We start from the raw sequence: 22,354 nt of genomic DNA, 5'->3' as shown, positions 1-22,354 counted from the left end.
ATCACCAGGCTAACCCATCCCCCCACCCCCCTCCCCTCTAGAACCCTCAGTTTGTTTTTCAGAGTCCATCATCTCTTACGGTTCGTCTCCCCCTCCGATTTACCCCCCTTCGTTCTTCCCCTTCTGCTATCTTCTTCTTCTTTTTTTTTCTTAACATATATTGCATTATTTGTTTCAGAGGTACAGATCTGTAATTCAACAGTCTTGCACAATTCACAGTGCTCACCATAGCATATACCCTCCCCAATGTCTATCACCCAGCCACCCCATCCCTCCCACCCATCACCACTCCAGCAACCCTCAAGTTTGTTTCCTGAGATTAAGAATTCCTCATATCAGTGAGGTCATATGATACATGTCTTTCTCTGATTGACATATTTCACTCAGCATAACACTCTCCAGTTCCATCCATGTCATTGCAAATGGCAAGATCTCATTCCTTTTGATGGCTGCGTAATATTCCATTGTGTGTGTGTGTGTGTGTGTGTGTGTGTGTGTGTGTGTGTGTGTGTGTGTGTGTGTGTATACCAGATCTTCTTTATCCATTCATCTGTCAATGGACATCTTGGCTCTTTCCACAGTTTGGCTGTTGTGGACATTGCTGCTGTAAACATTGGTGTGCACGTGCCCCTTTGGATCCCTACATTTGTATCTTTGGGGTAAATACCCAGTAGTGCATTTGCTGGATCGTATGGTAGCTCTATTTTCAACTCTTTGAGGAACCTCCATACTGTTTTCCAGAGTGGCTGCACCAGCTTGCATTCCCACCAACAGTGTAGGAGGGTACCCCTTTCTCCACATCCCCGATAACATCTGTCGTTTCCTGACTTGTTAATTTTAGCCATTCTGACGGGTGTGAGGTGGTATCTCATTGAGGTTTGGATTTGGATTTCCCTGATGCCGAGCGATGTTGAGCACTTTTTCATGTGTCTGTTGGCCATTTGGATGTCTTCTTTGGAAAAATGTCTGTTCGTGTCTTCTGCCCATTTCTTGATTGGATCATTTGTTCTTTGGGTGTTGAGTTTGATAAGTTCTTTATAGATTTTGGATACTAGCCCTTTATCTGATATGTCATTTGCGAATATCTTCTCCCATTCTGTCGGTTGTCTTTTGGTTTTTGTGGACTGTTTCTTTTGCTGTGCAAAAGCTTTTTATCTTGATGAAATCCCAATAGTTCATTTTTGCCCTTGCTTCCCTTGCCTTGGGCGATGTTTCTAGGAAGAAGTTGCTGCGGCTGAGGTCGAAGACATTGCTGCCTGTGTTCTCCTTTAGGATTTTGATGGACTCCTGTCTCACATTTAGGTCTTTCAACCATTTAGAGTCTATCTTTGTGTGTGGTGTAAGGAAATGGTCCAGTTTCATTCTTCTGCAGGTGGCAGTCCAATTTTCCCAACACCGTTTGTGGAAGAGACTGTCTTTTTTCCATTGGACATTCTTTCCTGCTTTGTCAAAGCTGAGTTGACCCTAGAGTTGAGGGTCCATTTCTGGGCTCTCTATTCTGTTCCATTGATCTATGGGTCTGTTTTTGTGCCAGGACCATACTGTCTTGACGATGACAGCTTTGTAATAGAGCTTGAAGTCCGGAATTGTGATGCCGCCAGCTTTGCTTTTCTTTTTCAACATTCCTCTGGCTATTCGGGGTCTCTTCTGGTTCCATACAAATTTTAGGATTATTTGTTCCATTCCTTTGAAAAAAGTGGATGGTATTTTGACGGGGGATTGCATTGAATGTGTAGATTGCTCTAGGTAGCATTGACATCTTCACAATATTTGTTCTTCCAATCCATGAGCATAGAACATTTTTCCATTTCTTTGTGTCTTCCTCAGTTTCTTTCATGAGTATTTTATAGTTTTCTAAGTACAGATCCTTTGCCTCTTTGGTTAGATTTATTCCTAGGTATCTTATGGTTCTGGGTGCAATTGTAAATGGGATCGACTCCTTAGTTTCTCTCTCTTCTGTCTTGTTGGTCTATAGGAATGCCACTGGTTTCTGTGCATTGATTTTATATCCTGCCACTTTACTGAATTCCTGTATGAGTTCTGGCAGTTTTGGGGTGGAGTCTTTTGGGTTTTCCACATAAAGTATCATATCATCTGCAAAGAGTGAGAGTTTGACTTCTTCTTTGCCGATTTGGATGCCTTTGATTTCTTTTTGTTGTCTGATTGCTGTGGCTAGGACTTCTAATACTACGTTGAATAGCAGTGGTGAGAGTGGACATCCCTGCCGCGTTCCTGACCTTAGGGGGAAAGCTCTCAGTTTTTCCCCATTGAGAATGATATTCGCTGTAGGTTTTTCATAGATGGCTTTTATGATCTTGAGGTATGTACCCTCTATCCCTATATTCTGAAGAGTTTTGATCCAGAAAGGATGCTGTACTTTGTCAAATGCTTCTTCTGCATCTCTTGAGAGGATCATATGATTCTTGTTCTTTCTTTTGTTAATGTATTGTATCACGTTGATTGATTTGCAGATGTTGAACCATCCTTGCAGCCCAGGGATAAATCCCACTTGGTCGTGGTGAATAATCCTTTTAATGTACTGTTGGATCCTATTGGCTAGTATTTTGGTGAGGATTTTTACATCCATGTTCATCAAGGATATTGGTTTGTAATTCTCCTTTTTGATGGGGTCTTTGTCTGGTTTTGGGATCAAGGTAATGGTGGCCTCATAAAACGAGTTTGGAAGTTTTCCTTCCATTTCTATTTTTTGGAACAGTTTCAGGAGAATAGGTATTAATTCTTCTTGAAATGTTTGGTAGAATTCCCCTGGGAAGCCATCTGGCCCTGGGCTTTTGTTTGTTGGGAGATTTTTGATGACTACTTCAATTTCCTTTGTGGTTATAGGTCTGTTCAGGTTATCTGTTTCTTCCTGGTTCAGTTTTGGTAGTTGATACATCTCTAGGAATGCATCCATTTCTTCCAGGTTATCTAATTTGCTGGCATAGAATTGCTCATAATATGTTCTTATAATTGTTTGTATGTCTTTGGTGTTGGTTGTGATCTCTGCTCTTTCATTCATGATTTTGTTGATTTGGGTCATTTCTCTTTTCTTTTTGATAAGTCTGACCGGGGGTTTATCAATCTTGTTAATTCTTTCAAAGAACCAGCTCCTAGTTTTGTTGATCTGTTCTACTGTTCTATTGGTTTCTATTTCATTGATTTTTGGCTCTGATCTTTATTATTTCTCTTCTCCTGCTGGGTTTAGGCTTTATTTGCTGTTTTTTCTCTAGCTCCTTTAGGTGTAGGGTTAGGTTGTGTATTTGAGACCTTTCTTGTTTCTTGAGAAAAGCTTGTATTGCTATATACTTTCCTCTTAGGACGGCCTTCACTGCATCCCAAAGATTTGGAACAGTTGTGTTTTCATTTTCATTTGTTTCCATGAATGTTTTTAATTCTTCTTTAATTTCCTGGTTGACCCATTCATTCTTTAGTAGGATGCTCTTTAGCCTCCCTGTATTTGAGTTCTTTCTGACTTTCCTCTTGTGATTGAGTTCTAGTTTCAAAGCATTGTGGTCTGAAAATATGCAGGGAATAATCCGAATCTTTGGTACCGGTTGAGACCTGATTTGTGACCTAGGATGTGATCTATTCTGGAGAATGTTCCATGGGCACTAGAGAAGGATGTGTATTCTGTTGCTTTGGGATGGAATGTTCTGAATATGTCTGTGAAGTCCATCTTGTCCAGTGTGTCATTTAAAGTCTTTATTTCCTTGTTGATCTTTTGCTTAGATGATCTGTCCATTTCAGTGAGGGGGGTGTTAAAGTTCCCCACTCTTATTGTATTGTTGTCGATGTGTTTCTTTGCTTTTGTTATTAATTGCCTTATATAATTGGCTGCTCCCATGTTAGGGGCATAGATATTTACAATTGTTAGATCTTCTTGTTGGAGAGACCCTTTAAGTAGGATATAGTGTCCTTCCTCATTTCTTATTAGTCTTTGATTTAAAATCTAATTTGTCTGATATAAGGATTGCCACCCCAGCTTTCTTTTGGTGTCCATTAGCATGGTAAATGGTTTTCCACCCCTTCACTTTCAATCTGGGGGTGTCTTTGGGTCTAAAATGAATCTCTTGCAGACAGCATATCGATGGGTCTTGTTTTTTAATCCAATGTGATAGCCTGTGTCTTTTGATTGGGCATTTAGCCCATTTACATTCAGGGTAACTATTGAAAGATAGGAATTTAGTGCCATTGTATTGCCTGTAAGGTGACTGTTACTGTATGTTGTCTGTGTTCCTTTCTGGTCTATGCTGCTTTTAGGCTCTCTCTTTGCTTAGAGGACTCCTTTCAATATTTCTTGTGGGGCTGGTTTCGTGTTTGCAAATTCCTTTAGTTTTTGTTTATCCTGAAAGCTTTTTATCTCTCCTTCTATTTTCAATGACAGCCTAGCTGGATATAGTATTCTTGGCTGCATATTTTTCTCGTTTAGTGCTCTGAAGATATCATGCCAGTCCTTTCTGGCCTGCCAGGTCTCTGTGGATAGGTCTGTTGCCAAACTAATGTTTCTACCATTGTAGGTTACAGATCTCTTCTCCCGAGCTGCTTTTAGGATTTTCTCTTTGTCTCTGAGACTCATAAGTTTTACTATTAGATGCCGGGGTGTTGACCTATTTTTATTGATTTTGAGAGGGGTTCTCTGTGCCTCCTGGATTTTGATGTCTGTTTCCTTCTCCACATTAGGGAAGTTCTCTGTTATAATTTGCTCCAGTATACCTTCTGCCCCGCTCTCTCTTTCTTCTTCTTCTGGGATCCCAATTATTCTAATGTTGTTTTGTCTTATGGTATTGCTTATCTCTCTAATTCTGCCCTTGTGATCCAGTAGTTGTTTATCTCTCTTTTTCTCAGCTTCTTTGTTTTCCATCATTTGATCTTCTATATCACTGATTCTCTCTTCTGCCTCATTTATCCTAGCAGTTAGTGCCCCCATTTTTGATTGCACCTCATTAATAGCCTTTTTGATTTTTGACTTGTTTAGATTTTAGTTCTTTTATTTCTCCAGGAAGGTTTCTCTGATGACTTCCATGCTTTTTTCAAGCCCAGCTAGTATCTTTAAAGTCATGATTCTGAACTCTAGGTCCGACATTGTACTCATGTCAGTATTGAGTAGGTCCCTGGCAGATGGCAGTACCTCTTGTTCTTTTTGTTGAGGTGATTTTTTCTGTCTTGTCATTTTGTCCAGAGGAGAATAGATGAATGAGAGAACAAAATACTAACAGGGTAACAATGGCCCCAGAAAATATACTCTAAACAAATCAGAAAGGACCTGAAACCAGGGGAAAAGAAAGGGAAAGAAAGAGAAAAAAAGAAAAAAGAAAAGGATAAAAACAAACAAAAACAGAACAAAACAAAAAAAAACCCAATATGATCAAATATGATCAGGCCTGTGCATAGATCAGTGCCACACACTAGATTTTGGGTGTATTTTGGTCTGTTAGAAGAAAGTGCCTCCCAAAATTTTAAAGAAAGAAAGACTTATATCTACAAAATAAGGGTTGATACGATGAAGGGATGGAATATGACTGCAGAGATGAAAAGTATAAAAAATTTTATAAAAGGAATTGATAAAAAGTTGTTTGAAAAAAGAAAGAAGAGGATTTAAAAAAAAAGAAAGAGAAAAAAGGGGGAGAGAATGTGATCAGGTAGGAGACTAGAACAAAGCCATACACTAGAGATTTAGGGTATATTTTGATCTGTTATAAGAAACTGTATCTCAAAATTTTAAAGAGAGAACAACTAATATATATATGCCAAAAATAAGGGTAACTACTATGAAGGGATAGAATACGACTCTAAAAATGAAAAATAAAAATGTTTTTTTAATTTATTTTTTATTTTATTTATTTTTTTAAAGGTTTTATTTATTTATTTGAGAGAGACTGAATGAGAGATAGAGAGCACGAGAGGGAAGAGGGTCAGAGGGAGAAGCAGACTCCCCGCTGAGCAGGTAGCCCGATGCGGGACTCGATCCCGGGACTCCAGGATCATGACCTGAGCCGAAGGCAGTCGCTTAACCAACTGAGCCACCCAGGCGCCCTAAAAATGTTTTTTTTTTTTAAGGGGATTGAAAAGATGTTGGTTGAAAAGGGAAAAAGAAAAATTCAAAAAAAAAAAGACAGTTAAAAAAAATTAACTTTGAAAGACTAAAGAATCATGGTAAAAAAGCCATGAATTCTATGTGCAGTATTCCCCTAGCGCTGGAGTTCTCCCGTTGTCATTGATCGGTAAACTTGGTCTTGGCTGGCGGTTCTTGCTGATCTTCTGGGGGAGGGGCCTGTTGCTATGGTTCCCAAATGTCTTTGCCGGAGGCGGAATTGCCCCACCCTTGTCGGTCCGTGCTAAGTAATCTGCTCGGGTTTGCTCTCGGGAGCTTTTGTTCCCTGCAAGCTCTCGGTACAGCTTTGGAGGATGAGAGTGAAAATGGCGGCCTCCCAATCTCCGCCCGGAGGAGACAAGAACTCGGGGCCCTGCTCCTCGGTGCGCCCCCAGAGAAAAGCAGTCACTCCCGTCTCCCCGGTCTCCGGCCGCACTCCGTGCTCACCTGGCCTGTGACCGAGCGTTTCTATCTCTGGCACCCGACCCTGTGCGGAGTCTTCAAAACCAGCAGATCCCTGCGGTGCGCTCCCGCGCCGCTCCTCCCGGGGGAGGAAGGGGAGTCTCCCCAGCCGCTTGTTGGGTCCCTGCTGGAGGAGCAGTGGCCCGACTGTGTCGCAGATCACAGTTTATGGCAACCCCGAGCTGAGCACCCGCGCCTCAGCTCTGTCTCTGCAGCCGGCTTCCCCGCTCCGATACCTGGGAGCTCTGCCACACTCAGGCACCCCTGGTCTTTCTGTGACCCCGAGGGTCCTGAGACCACACTGTCCCGCGAGGGTTCCATCCCCAGCTTAGCCACTGGAGCGACATCCCTCAGCGGATCCGGCTTCTAAAAGGTCCGATTTTGTGCTCCGTGGCTCTATCACTTGCCAGAAGCGGCAGACGGAGGCCCCCTCCCCCGCCATCTATCCTCCCGAATATCGCCTCGGGTTCACTTCTCTGCACGTCCTACCTTCCAGTAAGTGGTCGCTTTTCTGTTCAGAGAGTTGTTGCTACTCTCCTCTTCGATCTCCTGTTGAGTTAGTTCGTAGGTGTTCAGAATGGTTTGCTCCTTATTCAGTTGAATTCCTGAGACCAGACGAAATCCAGGTCTCCTACTCCTCCACCATCTTGCTCCACCCAAAAACCTTGGCAAGCGCCTGTTTGAAACCACCAGGCACTTGGAATTTCTCAATTTGAAACAAAAATTCTTTAATGTTGCTTTTTGTTGTTGTTTTATTGGAAAAGTCACTCTTAACATATCCTTGACTTTCCTTCAAGGCTGATGGCACAGTCTGTTCTTCGGGGACATCACAGAGCCATCCATATAGCATGCTGAAAATGCATAAAGCTTAGAGGAAAACTAATTCTCTGGAGAGAGAATCCTGTGTTTGTCCAAGAACTGGATCTCTGCCTCCTCCCACACCACTCACTCCACAGCCAGTTGCATAGTTGGTGGAGAGATTTATGGGATTAAACATACAGCTGCAAATCTTTTCTTTTTTTTCTCCCCCCAAGAACAATGTTCTGCTGTCAAGGCTATTATGCACTAAATACAGACACACAACTTACTTACTACAGCAGTGTCTGAAACTCCTAAGTGTCATCCTTGCTGAATGTGAATGTTTCGTAAACATAAAGCATTCTATAGATGTAAGGAATTCATTCTATAGAAGTAACTAGCACATCTTGACTCAGCTTTCTTTAGTTCTGCAGCAACTTTGTTAAAGTGAGTATCCTACAGACAAGAGCAGTGATTCCTTAAGGAATTCCATACTCAATTTACTTTAAAATTATGCTGATTGTTTACAGTGGTTTCTGGATTCTCTATCCTTGTGAGATTCTCTTAGCTTCGGAAAAATCTCTCCTCACCCTGGATTGATTTTTATTTTTATTTTTCATATTTGATCTCAATAAATAATACCTACTCAGTATCAATTTCCGTCTCCCAAACCAGAACCCAAAGTAGCTTTCCTGGTTATGCACCATGCAATGGTTGGTTTGTCTTCCTTTCAACAGTCTGCATTCACGGGGCTGTTTGCAGAGAGAGATTGTGTGGGTAGAGGGGTAGAAGAGAAAAACCAATGTTTATTTAATGTTTCACTGATATTAAACACTGGGCTTAGTACTTAATCAGATTTGATCCTCCTAATGAATTTGACCTCCGTTTTACAGATGAGTAAAGCATGACTCAGGGAATTTGTAACTTGCCCAAAGTCCCATTACTGGTAAATTATAAAGGTAAGAGTTAAAACAATTTTATTGCACTATATAGAAAATGTAAAAATTATTTAGGCACATCGCAACTTATTACAAAATGAGCTACTAGTGAAACTACTACCCAAGATTTCTAAGATCACAGGTTAATTGCCTACTTTTGAAATTTATAGCAGTTAGGGATGCCTGGGTGGTTCAGTCATTAAGCATCTGCCTTTGGCTCAGGTCATGATCCCAGGGTCCTGGGATCGAGCCCCGCGTCAGGCTCCCTGCTCGCCAGGAAGCCTGCTTCTCCTGCTCCCACTCCCCCTGATTGTGTTCCCTCTCTCGCAGTGTCTGTCTCTGTCAAATAAATAAAATCTTTAAAAAAATTTAAAAAAAAATTTTATATCAATTAATCATATTATAATCATAGTATTGAAACTTTATCTCTTGGTCTGTCTTGCTGTTTTGTTATTTTGAGGGAAAGTCCGAAGCAGGCTTACCCTCGAATCCTTTCTCCTTCAAGAACACAAAGAACGAAAGAGAGAAAAGCCAGAGTAGCTTTACACGAGTGCAGTCATTTCGGGGATGCGAGTGTCTTGGTGAATACACATTTCCATGGCAGTAAGAAGACACTTACGTAATCAAAGGTGTAGTGTTTCTTTCCAATCTCACTCCCACTATGGATAACAATTGAATGATTGTGATGGAATCCTAGCCATACAAGGACAAATGTGCAATTGCACAATCCCATGGGCACTCAATCCATCTGTAGGGTTATCGGGCGTCTGCCAGGACCGGCACAGGAGAGGAATAGAGGCAAGATTATTTAGTTGGTTTGGCTCCTTATCAGGAAGAAAGCTGGAGTTCAGCCTAGGTATTCATCCCAACCTGATCACACCCTGAAATGTGCTGAGTCCTACCCCTGTCTTCCCATTAACTCTTACCAGACCTACAGTGGTTTTTAGGACTTTTCTCCATTACCTTCTTGCTCAGAAATCACTTACCTATGACTTATGAAGTGTTGTTCTTCCTTCTCATTAAGGATGACTTCCTCTATATCCCTTCTTTATAAAGTCAAGGTACTAGCGTTCTTGGAGGAAATGAGCTTAGACCAGCTACATGAACTCATGATTGATCTCTGTGAACCAGGAAATGAGAGAATTGCAATAAAATCTTTGAAAACAAATATGATAAAGGTAATTATAAGCAGAAGAAAAGCATCACACCCTCACTTAAATTCTCATTTCCACCTGCAGGTAGAAGGTAGTATGTACCTAAGGTAGATCTATTCAGAGGTTGTCAACATGTTCTGTGTATTTGTATGTGTCTCCTTTTTAATATAGAAGAGGAAAAAAAAATATCTCCCAGGCTGTGTGCTTCCTGTGATTACTGGTAATGTGTGTTTATTTGCAGAACATAGTGTACCAAAAATGCTAATTCAAAGTCCATTATAACTGAGTATGTTAGACAGTTCTACCTGCGTTTTCCAGATCGTTTTGCACATTTTTAGTAACAGGACAGTGGAACTGCAGGAACCACAACAGTTGTGGGGACCACTTAGGGAGAGATGACGTTTTTTACTAACAGCCTGACTCCAAAAATACTACCTTGAATATGAGCATGATAAATGTTTGGAAGGCTTTTTTTCCTCCTCATTCAAGAAAAAAAAATTGAAATAAATGCCTTAAGTTCATATATTGTTCAGGACTGTAAATGGCACAAAAAGCAATCCAATATTAGCTGAGTAAAAACCTTCTTATGAAGTTGGAAGATCCTAAACATCAACATCACAAGATATCTGAGTGGACCTAGACTGTTTAATTAATAGTTAAAGCAAAGAGAAGAAACGTGTCTTCTACTATTCTCTGCATTCCTCAAACTTGCATATATACACTGTACTTTATAAATGTGTATTTATGTGGGGCTGTGGAGTCATATGGAGTTCAAATTACAGATGTGACACTTAGTTGTGTGACCTTGAGCAAAGAACTTAACCTCTCTGAGACTCAGTTTGTTCATAAGCATTATACTGGTGATCATGGGTGGCCAGTGATAGAAACCAGCTACCATAAAAGAAATTTTTTTTTTAAAAGATTTATTTATTGGGGCACCTGGGTGGCACAGTTAGTTAAGATCCGACTCTTGGCTTCAGCTCAGGTCATGATCTCAGGGTCCTGGGATTGAGCCCCATGTTGGGTTCCATGCTCAGTGTGAAGTCTGCTTGAGATGCTCTCTTTTTTTAAAGATGTATTTACTTTAGAGAGGGAGAGAGTATGAGTGGGAGGGGCAGAGGGAGAGAGAGAGAATCCCAAGCAGACTTCCCATGGAGTGCAAAGCCCAATGTGGGGCTCAGTCTCACAATCCTGAGATCATGACCTGAGCCGAAATCAGGAATTGGACACTTAACCAACTGAGCCACCCTGGTGCCCCCAAAATGAACTTTCTCTAAAATTAAGTGCAGTTCAAGTCACCACTCACCAAGGTTGATGACAAGTCCAATATAATATTGTTTTGATGCCCCATTGCCCATGCCCTTCCCCTTTGGGATTATAGGTCCCCCAGCCCCCATCCTGGGGTTTAGGCACCCCAATAACATGGACTTTGACCACTGTGCTACCCATGGTCCTTGTCCAGCTGGCCCTGATGGCTACCCCTTTTCCACCCCTGAACTCCAGGGCATAGGTCCTGAGCAGAGGCCACTGAATGCTCATCCTCCCAATCACACAGCCCTTACCATTCCAGTTATGTAGTCTCCGAGAATCCCTGCAATCAGGAGGTCCATAAGACCCCATCTTTGAACCAATCCTGCACCCACCCTCTCCAGTCTACAGAGATCTATGCATTGCTGACATCAGCCCCCTTTTCCCTCCAGTTCTTCTTTTTAATAACAACTTTGTTGAGATATAATTCATATACTGTGTAAAGTGTAGATCTCACTTATTTTTGGCATAGTCACAGAGTCATGCAACTATCCCCACAATCAATTTTAGAACATTTCACCACCCCTGAAAGAAACCCTATATTTTTTTTAATAAAAAAATATTTTTGAGGATTGTAAGTTGGTTACAGTTTGGGCTAGGAACCCTATACTTATTGGCAGTCACTATCATACCTCCCCATGCCCCAGCCTTAGGAAACCACTAATCTACTTTCTGTCTCTGGGGGTTCATCCATTCTGGACTTTTAATATAAGAGGACTTATACAATATATGGTCTGTTGTGACTGACTTTTTTCACTTAGCATAGTGTTTTCAAGGTTCATCCATGTTGTAGCATGTAGTTGGTTCCATTTTATTGCTGAATGATATTCCATGATATGGGTATATCAAATGTTATTTCTCTTTTCATCAACTGATGGACATTTGGGATCCTTGAGTTCTTTAAGTACCAAATCTCCCTCCCTTCAGCTCCTTCCCTCTGGTGGCCCCAGATCAGGGGTTATAGACTCTAATGTCTGTCAGCTAGGTGGCAGAGAAACAGGAACTGGGGTGAACCATGGCAAATAAGAGAACATCTACTAGGGGTAGCCCCTACTCAGCCATTGCAAGTGGCCATTCTAACCTGGTGTTATTAGAGCTTTAGATTGTTCCAGAGAGGCCAAATCCTGGACTTTTATGTTGAAATTTCCTACTTTTTAAGTGTTGGTCAATGAAAACAAACCACCCATACGTGAGAGAGACAGAATACAATTCTGGTTGAGACTAAATGCTAAAGGTAATCCCTGGTGATGCAGAGACACATCTCACCTTCAGGAGCCCATGAAGGGTTAGCTGGAATGTGAATCACTGCCTTCTCATCTGGCCACACAAAAAGGCTATTCAGCCCTTTGGAGGAAAGAAAGACCCGGGTCTAAAGTCAGCACTCTGGATCAGGAGGGAGTGGAATTTCTCTTATTCTTTGGCTCATGAGTATGCTGGAGCAGAAAAAACAAAGCACCATGAATGTTTCCTTTAAATTAGTGTTCACTTGCCCTGCAAATTACCTGTGGCCTTCTTCAGGATGGATTGTAACCTGCTAGTATGACTTTGATTATGACTCTGACTTCTATCATGGTTGAGAACTGCTGATTCTGTACAAGATGTGCCCTGAATCCATGAGGACAGATTTATAGAAATGGGAAAGGAGAAACAGTGATGGTGTGGTCTCCTTATGTACAAAGATGCCATGGCAATATAGGTTGGGAGTGGAAAATATTGAGGTTCATAACAACAGCAAGTGTTCATTATGTAAATAACCACTTTGCTTACTACTGTTCACTTTCCATTTTGTTTTGCATGTCACCGCAGAGGAAGTGGGTATTTTTAAAGGGAAAGAAGTTCATAGAAACCAGCGGTGTAGTGCTTGACATGTGCAAAGAGGTTTTAAATTCATTATCTAATTTGAGCTCATGCAGATAAGCATTTTTACCTAACCCTGTTTTATAAATTGAGACATGGTAGAGAAGACATGACTTGATTAAGGTCATCAAGCAGGGAAGCCAAAGACTTAAATCCTTATCATTGAATTCCAAATCCCACGTCTTTCCCAAATCCCAAATCTTTTCCATCTATAGCTGCCCTTCTAATACTTTCCAGTTTTGGTTTGAGGAATAGGTATAGGTATTTTTACACTTAATAATACAGCGTTTTATTGTGTTTACTTTATATATTTTATTTTATTTTTATATTTAAATATATTTTATGTTTTAAATACTTAGAATTCATATTATTTATATTATATCAATACAGTGAGTTGATATGGTTGTTACCCACTCAGAAAATAAGAAAAGGAAATGGTGATTTTCAAAATGTTTTCATATTTTCCCACTCTTTGAGTCATCAACACTAAATTAATTAATTAATAATCAGGTGTGCAGATTAATTACCGAGGCATTATAAAGAAATATGATGATAACAACAGGTATGGGAGACATTAAATCAATCAATCTCAACCAGACACTCTCCTTTCCTTTCCCTCCCTCATTCTTTTCTTCCTTCTTCCCTTTTGTCTTCTTTTCTTTCCTCCTTTTTATTTTCTTATTTTCTTATTCAGTGAGGGGATAATTTATAAGAAGCAAGAAACCCTTCAGACTCCATCAAAGTTATGCTATTTTTGCTTAATGCATTTATACATTCAATTCGTTCAACAGTGAATATTTATTGAGTTACTGCATTGGTTTCCTATTGCTGCTGTAACAAATTGACACAAACTTGGCAGCATCAAACAAAGAAAATGTATTGCCTTAGTTCTAGAGTCAGAAGTCTAAAGGTGTCAGCAGGTCCGCATTCCCTCTGGACTTTCAGAGGGGAGAATCCACTGCCTCGCCTTTTCCAGCTAATGGAGGCCACTTGCATTCCTTGCTTCTGGCCCCTTTCTCTTTCCTCTCCAGTTTCTTGCTTCTGTTGTGACATCTAGTTCTGCCTTCAGCTTTTGAGTCTCCCTCTCATAACGACCCTTGAAGTTGGGCCCACCCAGATGACTCAGGATAATCTCCTGATGTTAAAATCAGCTGATTAGCAACCATTCCATCTGTAACCCTAACTCCCCATTGCCATGTAAACTAAGTATTCAGAGGTTCCATGGATGAGGACATAGACATTTTTGGGGATTAAAGATATTGTATCTACCATGTGCCAGGCACTGTACAGACTTATATTCTGTGGGATTCTGTTTTGCTAATTAAATGTACTTATCACTGACAGCTGGAGATCTGTGTGTCTTTCCATTTTTCTATTTGAGGGACATAAATCACTCGTCTGTCCAATGTCTGCCTCTTCATACACACAGCAGATATATCAACTGTTAATTTGTATCAGCTAAATAAAAAAGTACCCAGCATCTGATGTCACCACTAACCTCAAGTGAACTACCTTCCTTTGAGGCAGTAGCTGTGGGTCACTATCCAGCTCACTATGGTCTCTAATTATTGAATGGTGCTTCTTTTTTTTTTTTTTTAATTGTAATTCTCTCTCCTACCACGGGTTAACTAATACTTAGTGTAAAAGCTAACCTTTGTTGGCCTCATCCACTTCTATAAGGATGGGAAATAGGGAAATGTGTGGAATTTAGCATCTCAATGGGGACACTTTGGCAAGTGAAAGGAAGCACTATTAATAATCATTCAGAAACAGTAGATGGCAAAGAGGGCTGTCTTGGGAACAGTGGGCCATAGGGTCTCCCTCAATATTGAGACCAAATGAGTAACAGCCATAAACACTGACTGTAAAAATATATTGAGTACTCCATTGGTTCAGAGCACTGAAGTAGAAGCAGCTTGATGTACTTCACTTCATTTAATTCTTACAACATCTTATAAGGTAGGTATTATTATTATTATTATTATTATTATTATTATTAATCATCCCTAGTTTAGAGTTGAGGGAAATGAAGCTCAGAAATTTAAATACCTAGCTCCAGCTGGTAAGTTGCTAAACTAGGATTTAATCCTAATTTTGTGAAACACCAAGCCAAATGCTTTTTCTATTATATCACCTTCCAGAAAAAGTGTAGATTCTTAGAAATTGTGGTCTTCAGCTGGGTGCAGTTGGGTATTTTAAGAGATGTGAGATGTTAGAGATACACAATGACTTCGTTAGAGGTCTATGGAAAAGCAGGAGCTGTAATAGATATTTTTCTTTGTCTTTCCTTTAGGTCTGTCAGTTTGTCGTCTCTGTAAATGGGCTCAATGTGCTGCATGTTGACTACCGGACCGTGAGCAATCTGATTCTGACGGGCCCTCGGACAATCGTCATGGAAGTCATGGAGGAGTTAGAGTGCTGAGCAGGTGGACGTCCTTGGCCCTTCAGTGGCCTGAGGATGATCAAAACCAAGACAACACAAAGCAATGCAATGACAAGACTTCCATACACATGGATGGTTTTGGACGCACAAATCTTTTCTCCATACATACAAATCTTGATTTGAGTTTCATAGACTGTTTGAATGTGGAAGAACCGGGTAGATCATCTTTAAACAACAACAACAAAAAATTACGTCAGTGTAGAAAAACATTCAGAAATGGAATTTCCTTACATAGTAGAATTGCCTTACTCGATTTCTATTTGTAGTTCTCAGCCATTGTTTTTTTTTATCTTAGTTCACAGAAAGTTGTTGAAATGCTTCTCTGGCCAAAACAGCAACATGCTAAAATACCCCCATAGGAGTCAATAGAGTAGTTGTTACAGATTTTAAATTGTTCTCGTACCAAAATGAATATGGAACTGTTTATGAAAGGATCTGGATTTCACCAAGCTTCAAATTAAAGCAACATCCAGAGGAATAATACCCATTAACTAGCATTTTGAAAAAGGTTCTAAAGCATTCAAGTGCTTAAAAGCAATTGAAAAAATGACTTTTTCTTAATTCCTGCCTTTAGTATCAACTTCTAACATATGTTTTCATTTATGGTGTTCGTTAGAAAACAAAAACCTTGTGATGATTATAGATGGGATAAATAGGGAGATACTACTTGTGATTATTTGCTCTGATTTCTCTTTCTGAGCCTAAACAATTTTGTCTTATCAATCAGCTACAGAAGCTTTCTAGATTTAATCCAGAATATGTTGAATGTCAAAACAGAGGAATTTGTATATACACATATCAAGCCTCTGGCAAGATTTCACTTTGAAGTTGTCCCTTTGTAAGTGAAGGATTCTAGAGCTCGGCCCATATGTGATAAAACTTGAAATTAAATTGCCTCGTTGGCCTGAATTTTTACTAGCTTTCTGGTGTAACATATTCTAAGGAATGACATGTCCTGCTTATTTGGCAGGATTATTTTTCACCAAAACATCGTCTTGTGTTGTCATTTTTCAACTCACTGTATATATGCATGTTTCTTTTTTTGGTTTAGAAAAGAATGCATTTGGGGGCTTGGTGTATAGAGGAAATTCCTCAAAGTGCCAAATTAGGTAGTCAGGGAATGCCAAATTCTTAATTTCAAATAATGCATTCTGAACAACCAGGTTACTTTCTTATCACATGTTAACAAAATGAAATACGAATTTTGTACCTCAGCCATTCTTTTTGTGATAGGTTATCATAATGTATTGGTACTAGAAAAATGGGCATACTGTGCTAAAGATGTTACATATATATGTTTCTGGTAATCCAACTTTTCTGATCTTAGCTTTAGTCAGAGAATAGGATTTTGAAGTAATATAGAATGTCTAACATTAGTACCGTCGATCTACATTTGGGAACTAGTCGCGTTCTGTGCGTATGTGCGTTTATACTGTATGCCAGGATTTGTGCTAGGGCACTTAATGTGTGTGATCTCTTTGAATATTCATCAAAACCCTCCAAGGGATACCTGGGTGGCTCAGTCAGTGAAGCGTCTGCCTTTGGCTCAGGTTATGATCCCAGAGTCCTGGGATCGAGTCCCATATCCGGCTCTCTGCTCAGCGGGGAACCTGCATCTCCCTCTGCCTGCTGCTCCCCCTGCTTGTGCTCTCTCTCTCTCTCTCTCTGACAATAAATACATAAAATCTTAAAAAAAAAAAAAACCCTCTAAGAAGGGTATTATCACCCTCATTTCTCAGATGGGGAAACTAAGTCTAAGCAGACTACAACATCCATGTTCACACAGCTGCAAGATCTGCTAAGATTCAAACATGGGTTTGTTTAATGCCAGAGCCCATGTTACCACCCCTCCCCCAGCCTTTCCCCATTTAGGGACCTACTGTCGCGGGCTTATTTTATACCCGGTGCTGTGCTAAAACTATACATCACTTATTCCTACTGACCTGTGAGGTCAATATCACCATTATCTCCATTTTATAGCTGAGGAAGCTGATTCATATAGAGGTTAGTCATGTGCCTGAGGCCACACAATTAGTGAGTGGGAGACCTTATGATCCAGCTCGAAATGTGTTTATGACATTTTTAAAAGACGAGTCTTAAATGCTGCCTGTGCTCAGGTGTTCGTTAGGTGACGAAGGAGGACCACCTTTGACGATGGCATCTTCTTGCTGCCATCTGTACTTTGTACTCATGTCCTAATGCCCGTCATCTTGGGCCCTGGCATAATATCACTTCCCTTTAACCAGTCTAAGCACCAGAGAAGCATCTGTCTGTCTTTACTCCACTCAGCTTCCTGCCAGTGGAATTTCCCAGAGAGTGTTACTGATGTCTTTGGTCAAATGAATACTAAGGGAAGAAGAGAAGGAAAGAAAGGAGAGAGGAACTGTTTCATCCTTTGGCTCTCATCACCCTCAGTTTAAAGGCCAAATGCCAGAGAATTCTACTTAAAGTCAAGAGAGCTTTACCTTAGCTACTCCTCAGCAACCCCCCTCTCCGACATCCTTACATGGTAATTAAAGTGAATGCTCCCATTCCCATCGGGACACTCTTGAGCTCCCTTTGGCCTTTCCACATACAGCTTCTCCTCTCTGGAATAGGATTTCTCCTTCTTTGCCTGGAGAAATCTGTCCAGTTAATTCCCCTTAGTTATTATCTTCTCTGAAAAACCTTTGCCAGCTCCCTCATTCTGGGCTTGACTCCCCTTCTCTAATTTCCCATGGGCCCTTATGCATCAATCCCCTATGATTATGGCACTGATGACATTTACTTTGAGGTTGTCCATCACATGACTGTCTCCCTAACTATATTCTGAGCAATGGCAGAATGGGACTGAGTCTTGTCACCCAGGTGTTCCCTTCACCTGGCACAGTTTGTGACTGTATCAGCTGTCCATGGCTACCTAGCAAACCACCCCACAACATGGCTCATAACGCTCTATGTGCTCATGATCCTGTACATTGGCAATTTGGGCAGAGCTCCGCTGGGATGGCCAGCCACTGGTCCAGGTGGTGCTGGGTGCGTTCCCATGAACATATGTGGTCTAGGAGGGCTCAGTGCATGTGTCTCACACAGATGGCTGGCGCTGTTGGCTGAGGTGCCTCCATTCCACCCCATGTGGTCTTTCCCCAGAGCTCCTAGGATTCCTTATTAGGCTTATGAGATCAAAGAAGGTGAGAATGGAAACTGCAAGGACCTTTTGTGGACTTGCCTGGAGAGTCACCCAGTGTTACTTCCGTAGCATGTTGTCGATCAAAGCAAGTCACCAAACTAGCTCAGAATCAAGAGATGGGGAATGGACTCACCCTTTGATGGGAGGAGCTCCAAAGAATTTGTGGCTACTTTTAATCCACCAAGAGTAGGTACTCACCATTCATGGAATAAACGACCAAGGAGTTACCTAGTTATTGAAAGGCTCAGCTTTGCGGATGCAAATTACTGACCAAACACTGGGTAGAAGTTTGATATTAGGTTGTGAATAAAGCCCAGTGCCTAATGAAAACTTCAAAGTTAGAAAATCCTAAACTAATGGTGCCATGTGGAGCCATGGAGAGCACGGTTTCCTGTCCTCATTTTGCTGATGAGCACACTGCAGTGTGGAATGTTCGCGTGGCGCTCCCAGGCTCATGAGGCTTGCTAGGGTGAGAGCCTGGGTTACATGCCAGTCTTCTGCCTTCTAATTATATGTCCTTTACAAGATAACTCTCTGTGGTGGACACAAATGTGGTGAAAATAGGCCTCTGGCTCTGGGGTATTCATAAAACGCAAGGAGTGCCATCTACCTGTGAAGGTGAAGGGTGTACATTTTAATTGACTCAGGCTGTGGATTGTGAAATAACATCATTAAAAAATAAGTATTTTGTGTGATATTTTAACAGGTGAATTCCTTTAAAGTTTAGGAACTCCCTTTCTAAATGTAACACCAAGAATTGTTCTAAATTAACAATAAGCAATATTCCTAAGACTTTTATTTCATGTGTGTATGTGTGTATCAGTATATTATGTGTGTGGTATCACTCACTGAGAACCCCTGAAATGGCTTTCTTTGTTCCCAGAGAAAACACTTTTGATTTTTCAGGTGTTTGTGTCGTGTGTTTATGTTTCTGTGATGAGGTAGAAATCTTCTTTGGTTTCTTCATCAGCATAATATGTGCTGTCAGTGCAAATTTGAAAGCCATGTTTGTTATTTCTGCTGTAGAGAGAAAAATACAATGGCCTTTTGGGCTGGTCCTGTTGTGTGATGTTTTACAATTAATCTCTGATAAGTAGTTGCATACATTGATAAGGGGACTAGTTGAGAAATTGTGGGTAACAAGAAGAAGATATCCATGTTTGAGTAGATTAGATGCAGTCAGCCTCATGCCATCTTATAAAAGGTGAATGCATTGGGGTGGTAGCAATTAACAATTAATAACTTAAAAATCATTGCTTTCCATTCAGAATGGAGTATCACATTTCCAAATACTCTTTTCAAATATTTGTGACAATAGTCAACTTTCAAGACCTATTTTAAACTGACATTAAGTATTCTCTCCTGTTGAGTATTAATCCTGTTCCATTCTCGTCAGAATAACTCTGGAACATATGCATCTTGCCAACTGGTTAGAGTCTGTTGCTATCACTGAGCATTGTTTTACTCATTGAAGGCAGAATTTCAGGTGTAATATGCTTTTCCTCAGTTCAACACCAAAAGGACAATATGCAGCATACCAAAATGAAGTTCATCGTCAAATTTAGCATAGGATATTATCAAATGCATTAATATATGTACTTAATATATATGTTTATTTTTAAATTAGGTTGAAATTTATGTTTTCCCTTCTTAAGAATTATAGCATAATGCTTAAAATTATAATATGAAAATAGATTGTATAGTATGAAATAAATGTTAAATTCTTAAAACGGTGACTAGGTTTACAGCTTTTCCTGTCTTGTAGGACAAATTAGCAGTTTTTTATTCTAAGAAAGGGTTGCATTATAAAGTTGCTCTATTACTAACCTATCAGAGAAAACACATGGGACTCATATCTAATTCTCTAATGTAGCCGAAAGTGCCATTTGTAACACTACTTAATGATGGATGTTTTCTGACGCTCTTTGGCCTGAAAAAAAGAGTGCATTAAAAAGCTTTTTCTGTACTGTATTTGATTTGGAATCATTTTCTCGCTACATAGCCCTGTATTGATGAGTATTATGGAATAGTCTATATGGAAAAATGTTATGTAGTTGTTTACCACTCTGGGAGAAAGTTAGTTCTTTTTTATTTTCAACTAATTAGGAAATTGATTACATAATTTGGTATGTTTGGGAGCAGGGTAAAGTATTGGAGTAAGTGATTGGATTACACTCAATATTAACTAAAAGAACTTTACATTTTTCTCTCATTTCCTTCCTTCCTTCATATATTCATTCATTCAAGAAACCTCGCTGAGACTATGTCTTGCTAGACACTGTATATAGGCCCTGGGAATAAAAAACCTGAGTGGATACGATCCTGGATCCAGCTCATCCTTTGAGTCACCTTTGGGCCTGCCTCCTAGAAGTGTTCTTTCCATGGAAGGGGTGGGGGGGGGCAGGATATGAAATCATGGTGTTGAAGCAGGTGGTTTAATACAAACCACCTAACCCAAGAACCAGAACACTCACAGCAACTTACATTTAACTGTATCTTCCTTCACGACTGTGTCCTCCACTTTTCCTTACCCAAGGTAACCACAGTGGTTGACTTTGCCATTCTCTTGTTTTGATAATTGTTTAGCTTTTTTTTAATGAACTTTATTAAAAGAGCATCGAGTTTTATATAATCTTCTGAGATTTGCATGTTTTTGTTCAGGATTATATTACTAAGATTCTTCTAGATATTTTGTGTGTAGTCATAATTCATTCATTTTTCACAGCTTCCATAAATTTCTAGAGCCCGAGTTATTTTCTTGTCACTGGGCATTTGGGTTGTTTCCACTGTTTGTTGTCATCATCATTACTGGGGTTATTATAAATATTCTTCTACCATCTCCTGGGAATAAGTGAAGGAATTTATCTTAGGTACTTACTTGGGAGAAGAACTGCTAAGTCATGGGAAACGTGAGTGCTAACACTACAAGGACACATCTAACTAGTCTCCAAAGTGGTGAGTCACTCTACACTCCCTTCCAAAATATGAAAGTGATGTATGTTGTCAATATTCTTTCTAACACTTGATATTCTGAGACTTCTTAATTTTTGTCAAATAAATGTCTATTTAGTCAATGATACTGATAGTCCTAATTTGCTCGTAAATTTAAAGCATAGAAAATGTAATTGGTAATTTGTAATTCTAACTTAACTACATCAATGTCTTCATGATGCCCAGGATGTCTTGAAACTTTTTATCCTATAACAACTCTGTGATTCCAATGAGGCAAGGATTATTGGAGGAAGTCAGTATGACATATATAAGGACATCCAACAAATAATTATTAAGCACCTGCTGTGGGTCTGTTACTAAGTCTTTGGCAAACAACAGTAAATAAGACAGGTCCCTGTCCATATGAAATTTACATATTCTTGGGAGCCACAGACAATAAATAAGTTATATAAATAAAATAGTTCATTTTAGATAGGGGTTAAGTGCTAAGAAATAAATGAAACCAGATGGGGTGATGGAGAATGACCAGGATTTCAAAAGTGTGGTCAGTAAAAATTATGTTCCTCAATTCCAGTGAGGCATCTTTCACATTACTGCCCATGTGAACAGCGCCCCCTGGAGTTATGCAATGCAACAGCTCTGAGCAAAAGCCTCTTTGCAAACCTGATTGTTGGCTTTAATACCAGAAGAATGGGAGTGAGCCAGCCTTAGAGAAATCTAGAAGAGTATTGCAGGCGGAGGAAGCAGTAAGTCCAAATATACTAAGGCAGGAAAGGTCATAGGGGTTAGGTCTCTCTCGCTCTGGAGACAGAGACCTAGATTCAGATCCCAGTTCTCATGCTCAAGAGCACATTCAGTTATTCGACCACTCTAGGTATCAGTTTCCTTATCTGTAAAATGGGGATTACAGCACTGATCCCCGTTGGACTACTGTGAGGATTAAATGAGGTAACACGAGTACAACACTCATCCTTATGCATAATAATCAGTAACTGGATGCTTCTCTTGTTTTTATGCCCACTAAACAGAAAAGAAAATGAACTCTGGAGAAGTTATGACTTGCCCCAAATTCATGCCAACTAATGTCTCCGTGGGACTGGAGCCTGGGTCCCAGAATGTTTAGTGAATGCTCTTCTCAGTGCATCTTTCTGTGTCTTGGTTTTCTTATTTTTAAATGATATA

General features: G+C 40.1%; 1 protein-coding gene across 1 annotated transcript in view; it reads left to right on the top strand.

Moving 5' to 3' along the window:
* The window catches only part of DEPTOR (DEP domain containing MTOR interacting protein), a 126,267-nt gene extending 106,076 nt beyond the window's left edge, over positions 1-20,191 (top strand). Inside the window, exon 9 of the mRNA XM_028090845.2 lies at positions 14,902-20,191. Within this exon, the coding sequence (XP_027946646.1) occupies positions 14,902-15,030 (129 nt within the window). The 3' untranslated portion in view covers positions 15,031-20,191. The remainder of the gene's footprint in view (positions 1-14,901) is intronic.
* The last annotated feature ends 2,163 nt before the right edge of the window (positions 20,192-22,354 follow it).

This window comes from Eumetopias jubatus, unplaced genomic scaffold, assembly GCF_037043125.1.
Source record: "Eumetopias jubatus isolate StellerSeaLion01/CBP00866 unplaced genomic scaffold, mEumJub1_p1.0 scaffold_4, whole genome shotgun sequence".
In the NCBI taxonomy this organism is placed as follows: Eukaryota; Metazoa; Chordata; class Mammalia; order Carnivora; family Otariidae; genus Eumetopias; species Eumetopias jubatus.
Note: the sequence above shows the minus strand (reverse complement) of the source record. Positions and strands in the feature narration are given on the sequence as shown.